We start from the raw sequence: 18,279 nt of genomic DNA, 5'->3' as shown, positions 1-18,279 counted from the left end.
CCGATGGTTCGGTGGTTAAGAATCTGCACTTCCAATGCAGGGGAAGGGTTTAATTCCGGGTCTGGGAACTAAGATCCCACATGCCGCATGACCAAAAAATACAAATAAATACAAAAAATACTAATTATTCATTGTAGTTGAGAAAGGTGTGACTTTGGCAACTCCAGGAAAAAGAAGACAGTTAAGAGGAAAACTCGGGACACATTCACTGGACAGCTGTTATTCTAAAGAACTCTCAAACTTGTGTATTTGCAGATCAGGGAGCAGAGAAACATGAAGGGACAGGTCCGTCCTCTGGGATCACTGATCAAGAGAAGGAGTTGTCCACCAGTGCTTTCCAAGCTTTCACAGTAAGAAATGGTTTCTCTTAACCTGTTCCATTGTTAGAATCTGTCAAGCATGAATATTTTCACCGTGAATTTATGATCTTTGTTCTGTACTAATTTAAGAGTTAGCTTCAGAGAGTAGGTTTAGGTTTAAATTTCTTCACTTTTAGAGTTTAAATATTGTGAAAGGAATGGGAATAATCTGAGCCATTGCCAAGTTTTTGTGTTTCCAAAATCATATCACAATTTTTTAATTGATGGGACTATTACTTCATCTAGTGACTTTAGTATATTTAGGGCAATTATATCTTTGTAAAAGCTTTTAAATAAAGATGAATGAAATATATTTGGAAATGAATATAAAGTTCTTAAAGTTGGTATGTGATTTTGTTTGTGTATTTTTGTTTTAGGCTGGAAATTACGATGTCTGTCTGCAACATCTTGCCTGTCTACAAGATATAAACAAAGATGATTATAAAATAATTTTGAATACAGCAGTAGCTGAGTTTTTTAAAAGTAACCAGACAACAACAGATAGTTTGAGACAAACACTTAACCAGCTGAAGAATCAGGTAATACCATACATGAATTTCATTATAAAATATTGTGGTGCTCTCTATGAAATGAAATTAGTTAAGCAGAATTAATGTGACTTTTTATTTGCTATTAACAGCACAATTTCTAATGTGTCTACAACATTTGCATTAGTTTTATTTGTATACAATTCGTTTTCTAGGAAATGAAGGTATTATGCTGTGTGATTTTACATTCTGTTGGGTTTCAGACTTGAACAGAAGAAGCTAATATACCAAGTCTGAATAAGCTTTGGAGTTTTGAGAATTAGAATAGAAATACATGAAAAATGTAGCTGCTGAGATTACAATCTTACTTATAACGGAAAGATCTGATTATGAATAATAATGTCATTGTTTTAGCACTTGGGGTCAGGAAATGATTAACTTTGTAAACAGAAGATATAATTCATTTACGGTTTGGGACTTGCCTTGGTCATTCGTCTGGTCATAACAACACCACAAGGTTGAACCTTTGATACTGAAGAGGGCTGGTGGCAGACCTTCAGTGCCGACCACACAGTAAGACCTTATGTAACTAAGAACCTCTGTCGGACATCTCACTTATTCTTCCCAGTAGCCTGATGAAGTAGCTACTACATTTTTTTTCTCATTTAATAGACTTGAATGCTAAGGTACAGATGACTCGTGTAAATTGTCCAGAGACACAAAGGTTTTACGTAATAAGAGCTATGTGAGCCCAGTTCTGTCTGGCCTTTGAGCCCCCATGCTAAATTCATGACAACCACCATACTGTAGTGTGTGTGCATGCCCAGTCAGTCAGTCGCATCCCACTCTGAGAGCCCATGGACTGTAGCCCACCAGGCTCCTCTGTCCATAGGATTTTTCCAGGGAAGAATACAGGAACAGGTTGCTGTTTCCCCCTCTAGGGGATCTTCCTGACTCAAGGATCATCCAAGGATCCAACTACCAGAACTCTCATCCCTAGAGCCCGTGCTCGATGATGAGACGCCCCCGCTGTGCGACTGGGCAGTAAGCCCCACTCTCTGCAGCTGGAGAAGGCCTGTGCACAACAGTGAAGACCCAGCACAGCCAGGAATCTACAACAGAACCTATAGGTCCTGTTGACTGTGCGGATTTTAGATGAAAAACGCTGGCCTGTGTTCCTGCTTATTCATTCAGATTCTTGCACCTTTACTCTTTGTTTTCTTACTGCTAGAACACAATCTCTTTTGACTGTTCTGTAGGTACACTCAGCTGTTGAAGAAATGGATGGGTTGGATGATGTTGAAAACAGCATGTTGTATTACAATCAAGCAGTCATCCTGTATCACCTGCGGCAGTACACAGAGGCCATATCTGTTGGCGAAAAACTTTATCAGTTCATAGAACCTTTCGGTATGTCATCTGTCAAGAAGTTAGCCTATCTCCTCATACTTGGAAAGGTCTGTGATACTTGTGTCTAGATAACCTAAATCAGAATCTTTTATGAGTGTTTAAAGAAAGAAAAAGCAGTGTCAGATTATCTTAATGGTTAGAAAAAATAAAAATTCTATCACTTTTAGATGAATCTAGGTTTTTTCTTGAACATCCTGCTGTTACCCCCACCCCAGTTTTTGAAGGTAACTGTTGGAAATGCTGTTTCTGATTGGAAAGATTCACTGATTTTTTTTTTTTTTTCCTTTGCTCTTTAAACACTGCCTTCGTGTACCTGATTCTTTCTTGACTGTTGTATTAAGGAAGGACTGTTTTGGAAGTGAGGGGGACAGGGTAGTGTTTTATTTCATATATTGCCTAATTGAAATTCTTGTAGGTACTCATAGAGCAGATCATATAGAATACAATTAGCCTTTTGTTAACTAGCTCACAGTTACCCGCCTCGAATAAGAACGCTAAGAAAAGTAAGGACCACCGTTCTGTGGTGACCTGAATGGGACAGAAATCCAAAAAATAGGGTTGTATGTTTAAGTATAGCTGACTCACTTTGCTGAACAGCAGAAACTGACACAATGTTGGAAAGCAACTATACTCCGATAAAAATTAAAAATAAAGTAAGGACTTGATTAAAGTGAAAGAGGAGAGTGAAAAAGTTGGCTTAAAGCTCAACATTCAGAAAACGAAGATCATGGCATCTGGTCCCATCACTTCATGGGAAATAGATGGGGAAACAGTGGAAACAGTGTCAGACTTTATTTTTGGGGGGCTGCAAAATCACTGCAGATGGTGAATGCAGCCATGAAATTAAAAGACGCTTACTCCTTGGAAGAAAAGTTATGACCAACCTAGATAGCATATTCAAAAGCAGAGACATTACTTTGCCAACAAAGGTCCATCTAGTCAAGGCTATGGTTTTTCCAGTAGTGATGTATGGATGTGAGAGTTGGACTTTGAAGAAAGCTGAATGCCGAAGAATTGATGCTTTTGAACTGTGATGTTGGAGAAGACTCTTGAGAGTCCCTTGGACTGCAAGGAGATCCAACCAGTCCATTCTGAAGGAGATCAGCCCTGGGATTTCTTTGGAAGGAATGATGCTGAAGCTGAAACTCCAGTACTTTGGCCACTTCATGCGAAGAGTTGACTCATTGGAAAAGACTCTGATGCTGGGAGGAATTAGGGGCAGGAGGAGAAGGGGACGACAGAGGATGAGATGGCTGGATGGCATCATGGACTCGATAGATGTGAGTCTGAGTGAACTCCGGGAGATGGTGATGGACAGGGAGGCCTGGCATGCTGCGATTCTTGGGGTCGAAAGAGTCGGACACGACTGAGTGACTGAATTGAACTGAACTGAAGGGCATGGAAAGAAGAGGGCGTGAATAAAGCACCAGCAAAGCTGGACCTAAGAAACGTGTAGAGAGAGCTGTTGGCTTCCAGCGTGCGAGCAAGCAGATTTCAGGTGTCTTTTTCTCCACGGGGTCTTTCTTTCAAATTCAAAACACTGCTGTCTGTGGGGTCGCACAGAGTCAGACACGACTGAAGCAACTCAGCAACAGCAGCAGTACTTATTCTTGATGGATGAACCCCTGATTGCTGCTGTGGTCACTGCAGGATGGGTGCTGCTTTGGGAAGATTCCAGGCCCCTGTGCTGACGGCTGGCTGGACAGCTCTCGCTGTGGCTCCAGGGAGGCCTTTTCCAGGCACTCTTCTGCCCCTCAGCCCTGAGGACACCGTGCCTGGCAGACAAGGCAGGAGTGGTGAAAGATTATGTGACGGGGGACCAGATCCTTCGCCCTGTAAAGCTGGGAGTCACAGTTCTATTTCTAGGATGACATGGATGTGTTTTTTCTCTAAAGCTGGTTTTTAGAATTTCTGAAACAGTTGTCATCTGTACTCTGTGCTGTACTATGAGCACAAAATAGCAGGAGATGACAAAGGATAAGGTGGTTGGATGGCACCACCAACTAAATGGACATGAGTTTGAGCAAACTCCAGGAGATAGTGAAGGACAGGAGAGCCTGGCATGCTGCAGTCCATGGGGTCGCAAAGAGTCAGACACAACTTAGCAGCTGAACAGCAAACACCAACTCAGTATTCAGATGCATTTTCCTTCTTTGAATATTTTTTTTACTTTATTACTTGCCTCTTCATACAATATAAGTTTATTGAGCAGATGCTGTTTTGGAGTCAGAAGATAATAGTGAATACAATCAAGTCTTTGCTTTCATTAAGCTTATCTTCTAATGGCAGAGAGAGCAATACAACAAATATGTATTGTGAGGTAGTTAAAGCCTGGAAAGAAGGCTAAAATGGGGTAAGAGGATTGACTGGGGATGTCATTTTTAGATAAGGTAATTGAGGAAGGCCTGGAATAAGACAGTATTTGCAAAGTGGCTCAAGTGAAGAGAGGTAAGCCCTGCAGTTGGTGGGAAAGTGTCACAGCCAGAGGTTGTAGTGTATGCAGAGGCCCTGTGGTGATGGTGGTTCCGGGGAGTGAGAAGACGGTGTCACCGGGACAGGAGCAAGCGGGGCCCCTGGGGAGCAGCACAGATCCAGCACTGTGGCCCGGGTAAGGACTGGCGGGCTCTCAGCTGAGCTGGGTAGCCCTTCTAGACGTGCGACCTTGGCACGTCAACTGCATTGCTTAGTCTTCAGTGGATTCCACTGTGGCCACTGTGTAAGCGCAAGCCTGGAATCAGGAAGGCTTGTCAGGCCCTGGATCGCGCCCCAGCCCCATCACTGGAAGTGTGGCGTCCTCACCCCTGGACCACCAGGGGCTTCCCCTGAAAAGGTCAGTTCTTGATTATAGCAGCCTTCTTTTCTATTTGGCATGTAGTAAATTTTTACTGGAGTGTAACTAGCTGCTTTCCAGTGGTGTGTTAGTTTCTGCTGTACAGCCGAGTGAACCAGCTATACGTACATCCCCTCGTTTTGGGACTGCCTTCCCACGTAGGTCACCCCCGAGCACTGAGTGGAGTTTGCTGTGCTGCGCGCCAGCTTCTCACGGTTCTGTTTTATGCACAGCAGTGTGTAGGTGTCAGTCCCGGCTCGCAGTTCGCTCCATCCTGCGTTTTCCCCCTTGGTGTCCATATTTGTTCCCTGTGCCTGTGTGTCTTTCTGGCAGCCTCCTCTTAGACCCTTTCCGTTTGTCTTCTCTTCCGAAAGGAAAGGAGAATGGTGTCACGTCGTGTACCGGGTCACCCCTCCTTGCTTCACTGGTGGTGGTCTTGGGATTTTTGCCATTGGGTTTTCCGCTTGGCTGTTTCAGCTTCTGGTATACTCCGTTTGGGTCTTTGATCCCCTTGCTTATTTCTCTATCTCAGTGCCTAGAAACGAAGTCTGTTTTCCTAGAGTCGCAGACCTTTTTAGGATTAGAAGGAGCAAGTCCTCCTTGTTCACCTAGTCCACCCCCTGCCGTCAGGCACGTGAAGTGTTCTCTCCACGTCTCAGGTCAATCAGCTGAGCTTGAATAGTTCCATGATGTGCAGAGGCTGTGCATCTATTAAGTAACCAGGCTCTGGAATTAGGGTTTCCTTCCACCTAACATAATACTCCTCATTAGAAGTGCTGATATTTGGTAGATACTTTGCCAGAGGAATTTCAGGCACTAGAATCCCTGATGCACGAGGCCTTGGGAAGCCTAATAGGATGACATAGTTGATACTGCACTTGGCTTCCACACGTGGCTCTGGGGAATGAACACTCCTTTAAGTAAAAGACTCAGGCTTTGCTTTTTAGAGCTTTCTGTGCAAGGAATGGTCTGAGATATTATTTTGGAATGTGACTTTTCCTGTTTTTTCTTTTTTTCTTTTTTCCCCCCAGAAGAAAAATTTGCCCAAGCAGTGTGTTTTTTGCTCGTAGACCTGTATATATTAACCTACCAAGCTGAGAAAGCTTTACATCTTCTTGCTGTTCTAGAAAAAATGATTTCACAAGGAAACAATAACAAAAATGGAAAGAATGAGGTGAGTGTTCTGAGGTGATCAGACTAAACTGTATAGTATGTTTAGTATTTGTGGTTACTAAGTATTATTTTAATAGGTTTATTGAAAGATAATCCACATACACAGAATCTATCATTTTAAAGTGTACAGTTCAGTGGTTTTTAGTGTACTCACATAATTGTGCAACCATTACCACTACCTGAATTCCAGAACATTGCCATCACTCCAGAAAGAACCCCTGTACCTGTTAGCAGTCATTCCATTCTCCCCTCCCCTCCGCCTCTGGTACCCGCTGGTCTGCTTTTTCTTTCTTTTTTTTAATGATAGCTTTGCTGTTACTGTTTTTTTTGCTGCGCTGGCTCCTAGTTGCTGTGTACAGCCTTTCTCTAGTTTCCGTGCCTGGGCTTCTCATTGTGGTGGCTGCTCTTGTTGCAAAGCACAGGCTTTGGTATTTGTGGTGCATGGGTTTAGTTGCCCCACAGCATGTGGGATCTTCCCAGACTCTGGATCGAACTGGTTATCCCTTGCATTGCAAGGCAAGTTCTTAACCCCCCAGGAAGTCCCAAAGAAAGTTTTTTCTTTTTTTTGTTTTTTAAATAAAAGATTCATTTATGTTACGTTTAGACTGTGGGGCTCTTCATTGCTGCGTGCAGGCTTTGTGTAGTTGTGGTGAGTTGGCTTCAGGAGTTGCAGCACGCAGGCTCAGTAGTTGGGGTGGGCAGGCTTAGTGGCTCCAAGGCATGTGGGATCTTCCCAGACCAGGGATCAGACTGGTGTCCCTTGCATTGCAAGGCAGACTAAGAGGGAATGACATGATCTGTTCTGTGTTTTAGGAAGATAATCAGTTTTGTCCAAGTAACACCATGCTTTTTAAACCTAGCCCGTCATTATACTCAACTGTGAGCTTCTTAAGAGTTTCCTGTCACCCACCCAAATGGGACCTGGGATTCAGAATTTTGAAAATGTTCTCTAGGTGATTCAGATTAGCTCACTTGTAAGTCAGTGATTTCAGTTATGGTCAAAAATATTCAATTGGTTAACTTTGTTTTACCACCCTACAGACTGGTAATAATACCAACAAAGATGGATCTAATCATAAAGCTGAAAGTGGAGCGCTAATAGAAGCTGCAAAGTCAAAGATACATCAGGTAGCGTAAAGAGGAGGTACACCTGACATATTTACTTGTAGTTATGAGTAATGAAGGATGTGATCATTGACAACAGTAATTAAAGGCATGTATGTTTATTGGTTTTGAAGTATTAAAGTTTAGGAACACATTTATCTAAGTATATTTTGCTTAAGATGATAATGCAATATTATTTCTTTTAATTCACTATAGAAAATTGAGAGAAATGGCCCGGGAACGTATTGGATGATAAAAATCAGTTTGTAGAATTTGAAAATGCATTGTTAGTTAGTCATATACAGTTAAGGATTGATAAGATTTTTCCTTGGAACTTAGATATAAGTTTTGTTCAACCGTGTTTTAGTTTTTGAAAGTGTATTCCAAGAGAGAAAAATTTTTTTTAATGTATATTCCAAGAGTACAGTAAAAATAATCAAAAAAAAGTTTTTTTTAAACCCACTTTCACAAGTACCTGGTATAACTATGTTGTGAATAGATTGGGTTTAATTTTCTTAACTAGAAAGTAAAACTTCAGCATGTGTAAATCCACCACGGTTCCTACATACTAGTGTTTTTCCTTTGACAGTATAAAGTAAGAGCATATATCCAAATGAAGTCCCTAAAGGCATGCAAAAGGGAAATCAAGTCTGTCATGAATACAGCGGGGAATGTAAGTTTCTTGACTTTTCTGTGTTTTTTTTTTTTTAATGAGTAGCTTTTATGTCCCAAATTTTCTTATTTGCACTGTAGATATTTGTCAGTTTTAAGTAATTTACATTTATTGTAGTATATGTATACTGCCAGATAAAAACCTTTATGTTGAGTTGTGAGCTACTGATCATTCTGTGTTTGTAATTTAGTATAGTGTTTTTCTCACTTAAAACTGCAACAAGCATTTCCCCCTTAGTATACAGCTGTCCAAAATTCTGTGAGTGGTTTATCACAATTAACTTAACATTGACTGTTATTAGATACTGTAGTATTTTTTTTAGATTATACCCAAAACATTTATTAAAGGTAAATAATTTGGTTGTTGCCCAAACCTGCCCCTTCCACATAATCTTTGGCTCGACAGAGAGTACCTTCAGTTTGATTGGTGCTAGAGTATTTCGAGTTAAAAATACCCCTTCCTTTCCCTCCACTCCAACCCTGCATGATAAGTACCCTTAAGACAGTGAAGAGACAGATACTTTTAGGAAAACTGTAAATTAAAAGTGTGAAGTCATAAAGAGATAAAGTTTATAGTAGCAAAAGTTCAGGAAAGTTGACTCTAGAAATCTCAGGCAGGATCCAAACTAGCCACTGGCTCAGTTTCAAGGGATTTCAGACCTGAGGGGTAGACTTGAGGCTATTATCAAGTCTTTTCGGGGAGAAAAGACATGATTCCCTTTCTTAAAGGATGCCATCATCAAAGGGGAGAGATGAACAGGAAAATAAATCATTGTTACTCATACCCGCATCAGGGAAAACTTCAGGAGCAAGTTTCAGGAGAAGCGAAAGATGGTCTGTGATCCAAAGCATGATTATTCTCTTGATGAAATAATCGCCGTTGAAAACAGGCATTCTGTTAGGGAATTTTTCCATCCATAAAATGACACCTTTTCCCCCTTACTCGGAATAGCATTTAATCATTTGTACTTTGGGTTCTAATGAAGGTGTATTCGTGTCCTAGAAGATAAGGGAGATCCCCAGTCTGTAATAATCATTAAGATGAAGGACCTAGTTCTGTTAACTTGGCTCTCAGTTAATAGTATAATAGATGAAGACAGTCAGTGCTGTCTGCAAAGGATGCTTTGCAGACTATATTCGTATTCATATATGTTGTATGTATTTTTTTAGGTAGCCATTTAATAATTCAGGTTGTAATGTGCTGCCCGCCAGGTCTCATTGTTTTAGGTTGTGAAAACGGTAGGAAAGTCAGAGACTAGTTTTCATGACCTTGACTTAACGTGGTTTGGTTACGCTGTTAGCCACGTGCCAGTGCAGTGGTGTGATTATGATCTCACATTAGGCTTCTGAGAACAAACTGTAAGAAACTTGTGTTTTCTTTACAGTCTGCACCTTCCCTGTTTCTTAAAAGCAATTTTGAGTACTTAAGAGGCAATTATCGAAAAGCTGTGAAACTGTTGAATAGTTCAAACATTGCTGAGCATCCAGGATTCATGAAAACAGGTAAAAGAAAATTGTGAAGTGTTGGTGGTTTCTTCCTGATTCTTCTACGCCTTGTTGCTTTTTGTTCTACGCCTAGGCTGCTATTCAAGAGTGATTTTTTAAATTAAAATATTTTTTATTTCTGCTGCAGAAAATTCCTAGAATTTTCTTTTATTACTTGTTTCCATTTTAAAAGATGCCTCACTTGTCCTACTTGTCTTTCACATCAGGGACTCTTTCGGTCATTTTGGTTTTAATACCAGCTTAGAAATTGTGTCCAAGGCATAAGGACTTCAGGCTTTTGCTTTGGGAAGTGAGAGACCTTTTAAGGAAATGAAATGACCGTGATTTTACTTTTTCCCTTAAAAGCAGTGATATTATGAAATATTTTTTAGACTATTATATCGAAAATATTTTTATAAATTAGGAATTTACTTACTGCTATCTATTTTTTCCTCTAAGCCTTAACAAATTGCTTAATATTAATAGTAAAATGAAAGGTAAAATTTGCAGCTCTCATTTAAGTTCATGTCATTGCTGTTTTATGGAGAAGGAGGAAGAAAATCGGTTTATTCAAGAAATGAGGTTAAACTAGTGAAAATATTTTGGACTAAGTTCAGAATGCAAACGATGAATAAATATTTGTTTCATCTGACATTCTGTTTAGACCAGTGCACAAAACACACGTGTAAACACACTCAAACCTCCCCCTATTTACCCCTTCAGTTCAGTGGAGTCATAAAGGAAAGAAAAAGGCAGTGTTTTCCCTTATAATTCTCTCAGGTTGTCTGCTTATTCTGAGCACTCATGTCTAATTCTGCTAAATTTTTATTTTTCATGTTTTTATTGTCATAATTTCCCCTCAGAGACCCTCTAACACCCAAACTGAAATGGTCTCTCAGACTAAAAAGATAATATACATTGCAGAAATTTTACCTAGGATTGTCTTGACACTGATTTCAGACTTGATGTTGTCAGTCTTTAAAATGGAGCCAGACATGTAGTTAACTAGTCCGCACTTACAATCTAATAGGAAAGGTTTTATATATAGTTGTATACTTTATGTATTGATCTTTTTCATTGTATTTTAAAATCTTTCATTTGCCTGCCATATATAAGATTCCGTGTTTGCTGCTAATACAGTAGGACTGTTAGAGAAGATTTGGGAATAGAGTTTTTCTTAAATTGTTCATAGTGCCACCACAAGAAACAACCTCCTTTAAAACATATTTCTTACTTCTTTTTCTTTCTTAAATATTATCACTGCTTAATTTTAAGGTAAAATTTAAATTAAAAATAAGTTAAATATAAAGCAAAATGAAACCAGCCTTCCATTTTTAGCATTAAGCATTGAATGAATATTCTGATTATTAATTTTATCAGTCTAGTTTGGTGTTTTATATCATTTAGGAAAAGACAGACTGTCAGCAAATTGTTTAGGAATGTTTGGGAAACCATTTAGAAAAAGAAAACTAAAGCTTGGATTGCTTTCATTACACCAAAATAAAATCCAGACACATGCAGGATTAAAATGTAAAAATAAAATCATAAAGACAACAAAAGAAAACTTGGATGACTATCTTATTTTTGTGGTGAAGAAGCCTTGATTAAACATTATCCAAAATCTCAGAACCATACAGTTTAGAAAGGATGACTAAGCTTGACCACATAAAAATGTGAAACTTTTTATGATTAAAAACATAGGCATACACATACACACACTCTAACCAGCTCTCAGGACAGATGCCAAGCTGGCAGTGGGGGGATAAGTGGAACTCACGGGACAGAAGGTTTCTATAACACACACACTAGCGGGTAACCAGTAGGAGAACATCTGTAACCAGCTCTTGTAAAGGGACTAAGAACTAGGAAGCGGCAAGGGTGCAGGATAAGAAATAGAAACGCCCAACTCACGCAGGAAGGTAGGTGCGCTGCCATCGTCATATTTAAAGGAGTGTGAATGGAAAGAAGAGTGAAGACAGAGTTGAACAAAACAGCAGGATTTATACGTTCCATTTACGTGTTCTTAATATACTTCTATCGCTTCTGTAACTTGCTTCTTTCCTCCCAAAACTGTTGTGTGGATGCAGTTCGTACTTATCATGTTACTAGTAAATACTTCTGCATTTTTGTATCATTTGCCTGTGGTTATTAAAAATGAAGTCAGAAAAAGATAAACAGGCTAACAAAATCAGTATGCTAAAAAAAAATCAATACGCTAGATTTATTTATTTATCACCTTTAATAAGAGATTTTAAAAGAAAAGAGTTTACAGAATTTTCAGATGTTTTCCTAAATTTCAAATGCCTTGTAAACTGTTCTCTAGTGTCTGAGTGGCATTGAATATAGAATTAACTCAGGCCCCAAAAGCCTGATTCTTGTAGGATGTATATCAGCAGTAAAGTTTGTTTGTGGATAAATTTATGTTTTTCTCAGGTGAATGCTTGCGGTGCATGTTCTGGAATAATCTTGGTTGTATCCATTTTGCCATGAGCAAGCACAATTTGGGAATTTTCTACTTTAAAAAGGCTCTACAGGAGAATGACAACGTCTGTGCTCAGCTCAGTGCAGGCAGCACCGATCCAGGTAAGCCCACGGATGGGGCCAGTTTGTGTTTCACTACTCGAGGAAAGCATGATTTCAGGGAGCTAGTATCTGGTTAAAGTGCACATCGTGTGTCCTTACATACACATGATCCCACCCCAGAAATTGACTCTGGACTTTTAGTAAATATTGCTACTTTGTGTAGCAAGGTGTTAGGAATAATAATCAAAAAAGTTTAAATTACATTCACTTTTTCATGGATTTGAAATAGCAGTAATCGCATGTGGTAATGTTATAAACCAAAGTATTTTCCTAAGATTTATTAACTCTGCCAAACTAGTGTGTTTTTTTGTTTGTGGGTTTGTTTGGTTTTTTTTTAATTCATTTTGGCTGCTCCAGGTCTGACTTGCAGCACTCAGGATCTTCTTCCTTGCAGCATGAGGTATCTCTTTAGTGAGGCATGCAGGATCTAGTTCCCTGACCAGGGATCAAACCCAGACCCCCCTACTTTGGGAGCGTGAGGTCTTAGCCACTAGACCACCAGGGAAGTCCCTAAACTAGTTTTATTCTAGCCTTTTTTTTTTTTCTTCAGGGGGTTTCATATGTGATACTATTGGCAGCACCTGATAATCTTGAAGCAAATTTATGAAGTTTATTCCTTTATATTCTTAGTATATGGATCCTTGATCTGAAATCCTTAAAATCGGGTAATTGTGTAGCTTAAAGACTATTTAATTGATGAAAAATATATCCAAAAAAATCACACATAGTCTCTCTCTCTCCTTTTTTTTGACCACACCGCACGGCTTGTGGGATCTTAGTTCCTTGACCAGGGATCAAACCTGGGCCCCAACAGTGACAGCGCCAAGTCCTAACCACTGGACTGCCAGGGAATCCCTCCTCTCGTTTTATTACGGCCTGTGAAAGAAAGGAGAAGAGGGAGGCCGAGGAGGAGATAGTTGGATGGCATCACCACCTCAGTAGATACGAATTTGAACAAACTCCAGGAGGTAGTGAAGGCCAGGGAACCCTAGCAGGCCGCGGTCCATGGGGCCACAAAGAGTCAGACACGCCTTAGTGACCGAACAGCAGCAGGGAAACTGAGAATGCGTGAATGAACACTCGTCACTGTAGGTATAGTACATTTTGTTTCCATGGTAAAGTTCCCTGAAACCCTAACATCAGCCAAATACTTCTGGTTGAGAAAATACACGATGATAAAATGACTGTGCTGTGCTTAGGCACTCAGTCGTGTCCAGCTCTTTGCGACCCCGTGGACTCTAGCCCACCAGGCTCCTCTGTCCATGGGATTCTCCAGGCAAGAATACCCGAGTAGCTTGCCATGCGCTCCTCCAGAGGATCTTCCCAACCCAGGGATCAAACCCAGGTCTCCCGCATCGTAGGGGGATTCTCTACCATCTGAGCCACGAGGGAAGCCTGGCTGAACTGGAGGTGAAGAGGAGGGGCATCTTCTTACAGGCGCTAAGAGTGTGGAGGGATAGTGTAAGGTTCGTGGGAATGAGAGAGGGTCCTGTCTCTGTCTTTGCCTTCCTGGAACATTGTTGCTTGAGGAGCTGGCACATGAGAAGACACATCTCTGGCTCCATGAGCACAGACAACTGAGATGCCTCTGGAGGATATTTGTTGGGTCGGGAGTGGAGATCATCATTGTGGTGGGAGGTGTTTACACCTTCAGATTGAGGATTGGGCTCCTCGGTATCAGACAAGGTAGTCGTTGAGTACTTAGTGAAGAAATGTTTTCAGTGGAGCTGCTATTTTAAATCTAATGATTTGTTCTCATCTGCTTTTTATCATCAGGCAAAAAATTTTCAGGAAGACCTATGTGTACATTACTAACCAACAAGAGGTATGAGTTGCTGTATAACTGTGGGATTCAGCTGCTTCACATTGGAAGGCCGCTCGCTGCATTTGAGTGTCTGATTGAAGCGGTTCAGGTTTATCACGCAAACCCCCGGCTCTGGCTGCGGCTGGCTGAATGCTGCATTGCTGCCAATAAAGGAGTGAGTCTCTATCTTTTTGAACCCCCACCCCGACTTGCTGCCCTCCTCCCCTTGCTGACTCTCAGGGAATTTGTAAAGATAGTCTTCCGTTCCTTATCAGTTGGACAAAATTTAGTTTCGTGAAGTCATGTTTTCACTTTCTGGCTCTTGGTAAGAGTGACCACATGTGTCAGCAGTCATGTTGAAAAGTTGAAGCCGTTCAGGAGGTCGTATCTGTTGCAGCAGTGATCTGCTAGCTGCCGGGACAGGGGCCACGCCGCCAGCTGGCGTGGAAGTGCTGTATGCACCGGCTGATTAAACGAGGACTGCTGATAACACTGCGAGTGTGGACAGAACTCCTGAGTTTCCTCCCGTGCCCGCAGGTTTACTTCTGATTCAGACGTTGTGGAGTTAGTGGATTCCCAGGCTTTTTCTCTCTGACACGTGTGCATCCACAGTGGTTATGAGAAATAGACAGTTTACAGTAGCGTCCATGCCTAGATTATCGCCAAACAGCATGTGACGAAAGCCTTTTGAATCTCAGGTTGGGGAGGGGTCAGTGGGAGGTGGGGGAAAGACAGGTCATATCAGATTCACCAGCTGTCTGTACCACCCTGTCTCCAAGCCACCCCCAGTGCTTGCTAGGCTCTAGGGGGTATGGCATCCAGAGGTTTTGCCTGGCATGTCTGCCATGGGGAATAGCACTTCCTGAAAAGCAGCTACAGGAGCTAAAGGGATTAAAGAGGTGTGTCTGCCTGGCAGTTGTCACACTTGATACAAGCAGTTTGATTTGAGTTTGCCACCACTGGGGGAAGAGGTGAATGTTGTCTTTGAAAGGCTTTAGTGGGTTATTTCATTGTACTTTTCCTTCATATCAAGAGAGAGCTTTCTTAATGGTTAATTAAGTGATAAACAATTCTAGGTATAATTTATTTTGTTTTGTTTTGTTTTAACAAAAGGATCTCTAGAAATTGCTTATTCTCTTTAATGAGACGAATTTAATTAGTGTTGGAGGCTCTAGTGAGGTTTAATTATTTTCTTTTAAAATGACTTATTTTTAGAAATGGTGCTGTTAGGATTGTCTGTCTTCTATGGATTTCATGAGGGTTTTTTTCCTCTCCCATTTTCTTCTAGAAAATTGTAAATTTGTAAATATTTTTAAAAATGGCAAAAATGATTTGGTTGTGAAAACCTGATAGATACCAGAACACTCATAATCCTGTGCTACTAACAGGAAATTTGCCATAAATAATGATCTATCTTTGCACTTTTCCTCCGTCTAGAACCTGAGGTAAAATCAGCCCCAAAATACTCTTGAGTAACATGAGAGGAATATCCCAACAGGAGAAATCATAAACTCCAAATAAAATTGTGCAACATTTCTTTTAATTTACTCAGGACAGAAGGGATGCAGGACAAAGTTTACTTTCTGAGAATAAACTCCTTTATCAATAAGCAGTAACTTGGTGACACCAAGGAGGCATTATCAGTGCATGTCGTTGCAGACCTCTTTTGGCAGATCCAGGGTTTTTGTTTGCCTGAGCAATGTATACTATATATAAGAAAATATTTACTAAATAAAAAATATAGACTCAGAGTATTTAAGAGGAAACTACTTTAAAAAATCACCACATACCATTTACTTTTCTGGATATGTGCCATTTATTTTTCTGAGTTCTGAAAATACTTCTTGAGTGTGGTTACTGCCAAACCACTCTAAAATTATGAATATTTTAATCACATAATATTTTACATTAAGACTGTTCTGGCACACTCTCTGGCTGTTGGTGTCCTATTGAATCTGTGGTCTGTTTTGTGGATTTTTAGTCCCCTCCAGATCTAGCCATCTGATCAGCTTCTACAGCCTTAAGGATCAGAGAAGAGAATATGGGCAAGCTGCTGAAAGTTTTTATCACCCCTGCCAGGAAAAGAGGTCAGAAGAGAAGGCCTCCTAATCGTGGTTCAGAACACCTACCCTGTCTTTATTTTTCACTAGTATTCCTTAGCTGCCACCTCAATAAAAAAAATTAGTTCCAGTCACTCAGTCACTTCTGTTGTATTTTTAATACGTCGTGTAATTCTTTCTTAAATGAAGATACGTGTAAATCCTTGCTTTGTTAAAAGTCACACGTACATGGAGGTGGAACCATGAGGAAGTTGTATTAGGGACGGAGAAGTAATAGCGCAGAAACAACGTGTTGAGAGGTGGGCCTTTTGCAGAGCAGAGTTTATCTCTGCAAGTTCCTGTGAGTTGTCTCCAGTCTGTCCCTGTGTATGAGAACCTGCAGAACTTGATAAAATGCAGGTAAATCAGAGACGTAGCATAAAGGGGGGGACGATAAAGGAAGTTGGCACCACTAAGCTCCTGTAATGAGATTATGTATCAGAATGAAATATCCTAAAATATTTCTATGTGTGCTAGTAGCTTTTACTATTTTCAGTTTAATGTTTACAGGGCTGTAGGATTTTAATTTCCTGGAAGGTAAAAGTCGTGCCTACGATAAATTTTGACATATGCAGCTTGTTTGTGTATATGTTTTTGACGCTGTAATTTAATACTTGCAGTTAAGAAGGGAGGGATGTTTGTTTTAGGAAATAGAACTGCTTCCCTTCTCTCATTCACTGTGATTCTGTGGCTCTTACTTTCTTTAAGAAAGAAAATGCCCGTCATATCCAGCATAGTGCCTAGGGCACAGACTGGTCCAGAAATCATTCTGAATAAACGCTTGAGTCATTCTTTTCTTTTTAAATACATTCTTTTTTAATATTCTCTTCCATTATAGTTTTTCATGGGATGTTGAATATAGTTCTCTCTGCTGCACAGTGGCACCTTGTTGTTCCTTGAGTCACTCTTGAATTGCTGCTTTGCCTCAGGTTTAGCTCAGAGCTTATACTAGTAAAGTGTGGTCTATGTCACCAACTTTTAGCCTCATGTACTCTTCTCTTCATTAACAAACATTTATCACCCCAAACTCCACATTGATGGATCTTAAGAAGGTTCTTAGAGTAATTGTGAAAGGTCCTGGGTTATTTTTCATACCTCATCTTACAGTTCCTTTAAATTAATTAGAAATGATTTGTGTTTTGTAGACTTCTGAGCAAGAAACAAAAGGTCTTCCAAGTAAAAAAGGAATTGTACAGTCTATTGTTGGTCAAGGCTATCATCGTAAAATAGTTCTGGCATCACAGTCGATCCAGAATACCGTTTATAAGTAAGTATTTTGCAAAGAGAAAGCGTATATGTTTAATACTATTTCATAATAGTGTGATTTATTTAAAAATATGGTTGGAAGTTACCTCATAGGAGGAGCCACGTTGTAACTATATTTTATTGCTGCTTCAACAAATAGACTGCTATACATAGGTCAGTGGTGAATGTTATTTCATACATGATTTTGGTTTATTATATCCATGGGTGTTGAGGTTGTTGCTCTAAGAAACCCTGGTCTATTCAGTGCCATTATCCAGAATGTCCAGAAGAGGGCATCTTGTTGTTTCCTTGTTATATAGTTGATCATTGATGCTTTTCATTTAGTTATTATTTTCTCATAGTCCCTAAAGCTAATTCCTTAGTACTAGGAGAAAAAAGTTGGAGAAGGAAATGGCAACCCACTCCAGTGTTCTTGCCTGGAGAATCCCAGGAACAGGGCAGCCTGGTGGGCTGCCGTCTATGGGGTCGCACAGAGTCGGACACGACTGAAGTGACTTAGCAGCAGGAGAAAAAAGTACTATTATATATATATATCAACAAAGGTAATATAAAGCTGTCTCATGTAGAACAGCTTTTCAATTGAACAACTTTTAAATATGAACATCTTTATCTCTTACAAAGATTCCAATTTGGAGTTGCTACTGTTTCTAAAGTAGTAGGCTTTCGAAAAAAATTTCTGCTTTTTCTCTTCTGTCCCAAGTAAAATTGTTCAGTGCCATTTAAAAGTTTTCCCAAAGTTCCAAAAACGTATCTGGCACACAATAATTTGGTCTTTATTTCAACAGTAATACAGATTTCTTTCAAAGACAAGTTAAAGCATCACTTCCCTACCATTTTAAAATTGTTACACCTTTTCCCTTTTTTCTCCCTAATAAAGCTGATTCAGCTTAATATATAAAGCCAACAGATAATTATATAAAATCTCAACAAAGTTATAAGACCAGTAACATTACTTTTTCCAAAGGTAACTGTAAGTAAGATATTTTTAAAAGCAAACATCAACCAA

At 40.0% G+C, this 18,279-nt stretch overlaps 1 protein-coding gene across 1 annotated transcript in view; it reads left to right on the top strand.

Annotated features, from left to right (window-relative positions):
* The window catches only part of CNOT10 (CCR4-NOT transcription complex subunit 10), a 57,094-nt gene that overhangs the window by 14,414 nt on the left and 24,401 nt on the right, over positions 1-18,279 (top strand). The window contains exons 2-11 of the mRNA XM_052637740.1: positions 256-350; positions 737-898; positions 2,107-2,257; positions 6,119-6,261; positions 7,302-7,388; positions 7,954-8,037; positions 9,422-9,539; positions 11,955-12,104; positions 13,881-14,083; positions 17,153-17,274. Of these exons, the coding sequence (XP_052493700.1) occupies positions 256-350; positions 737-898; positions 2,107-2,257; positions 6,119-6,261; positions 7,302-7,388; positions 7,954-8,037; positions 9,422-9,539; positions 11,955-12,104; positions 13,881-14,083; positions 17,153-17,274 (1,315 nt within the window). The remainder of the gene's footprint in view (positions 1-255; positions 351-736; positions 899-2,106; positions 2,258-6,118; positions 6,262-7,301; positions 7,389-7,953; positions 8,038-9,421; positions 9,540-11,954; positions 12,105-13,880; positions 14,084-17,152; positions 17,275-18,279) is intronic.

Source organism: Budorcas taxicolor, chromosome 1 (genome assembly GCF_023091745.1).
Source record: "Budorcas taxicolor isolate Tak-1 chromosome 1, Takin1.1, whole genome shotgun sequence".
In the NCBI taxonomy this organism is placed as follows: domain Eukaryota; kingdom Metazoa; phylum Chordata; class Mammalia; order Artiodactyla; family Bovidae; genus Budorcas; species Budorcas taxicolor.
Note: the sequence above shows the minus strand (reverse complement) of the source record. Positions and strands in the feature narration are given on the sequence as shown.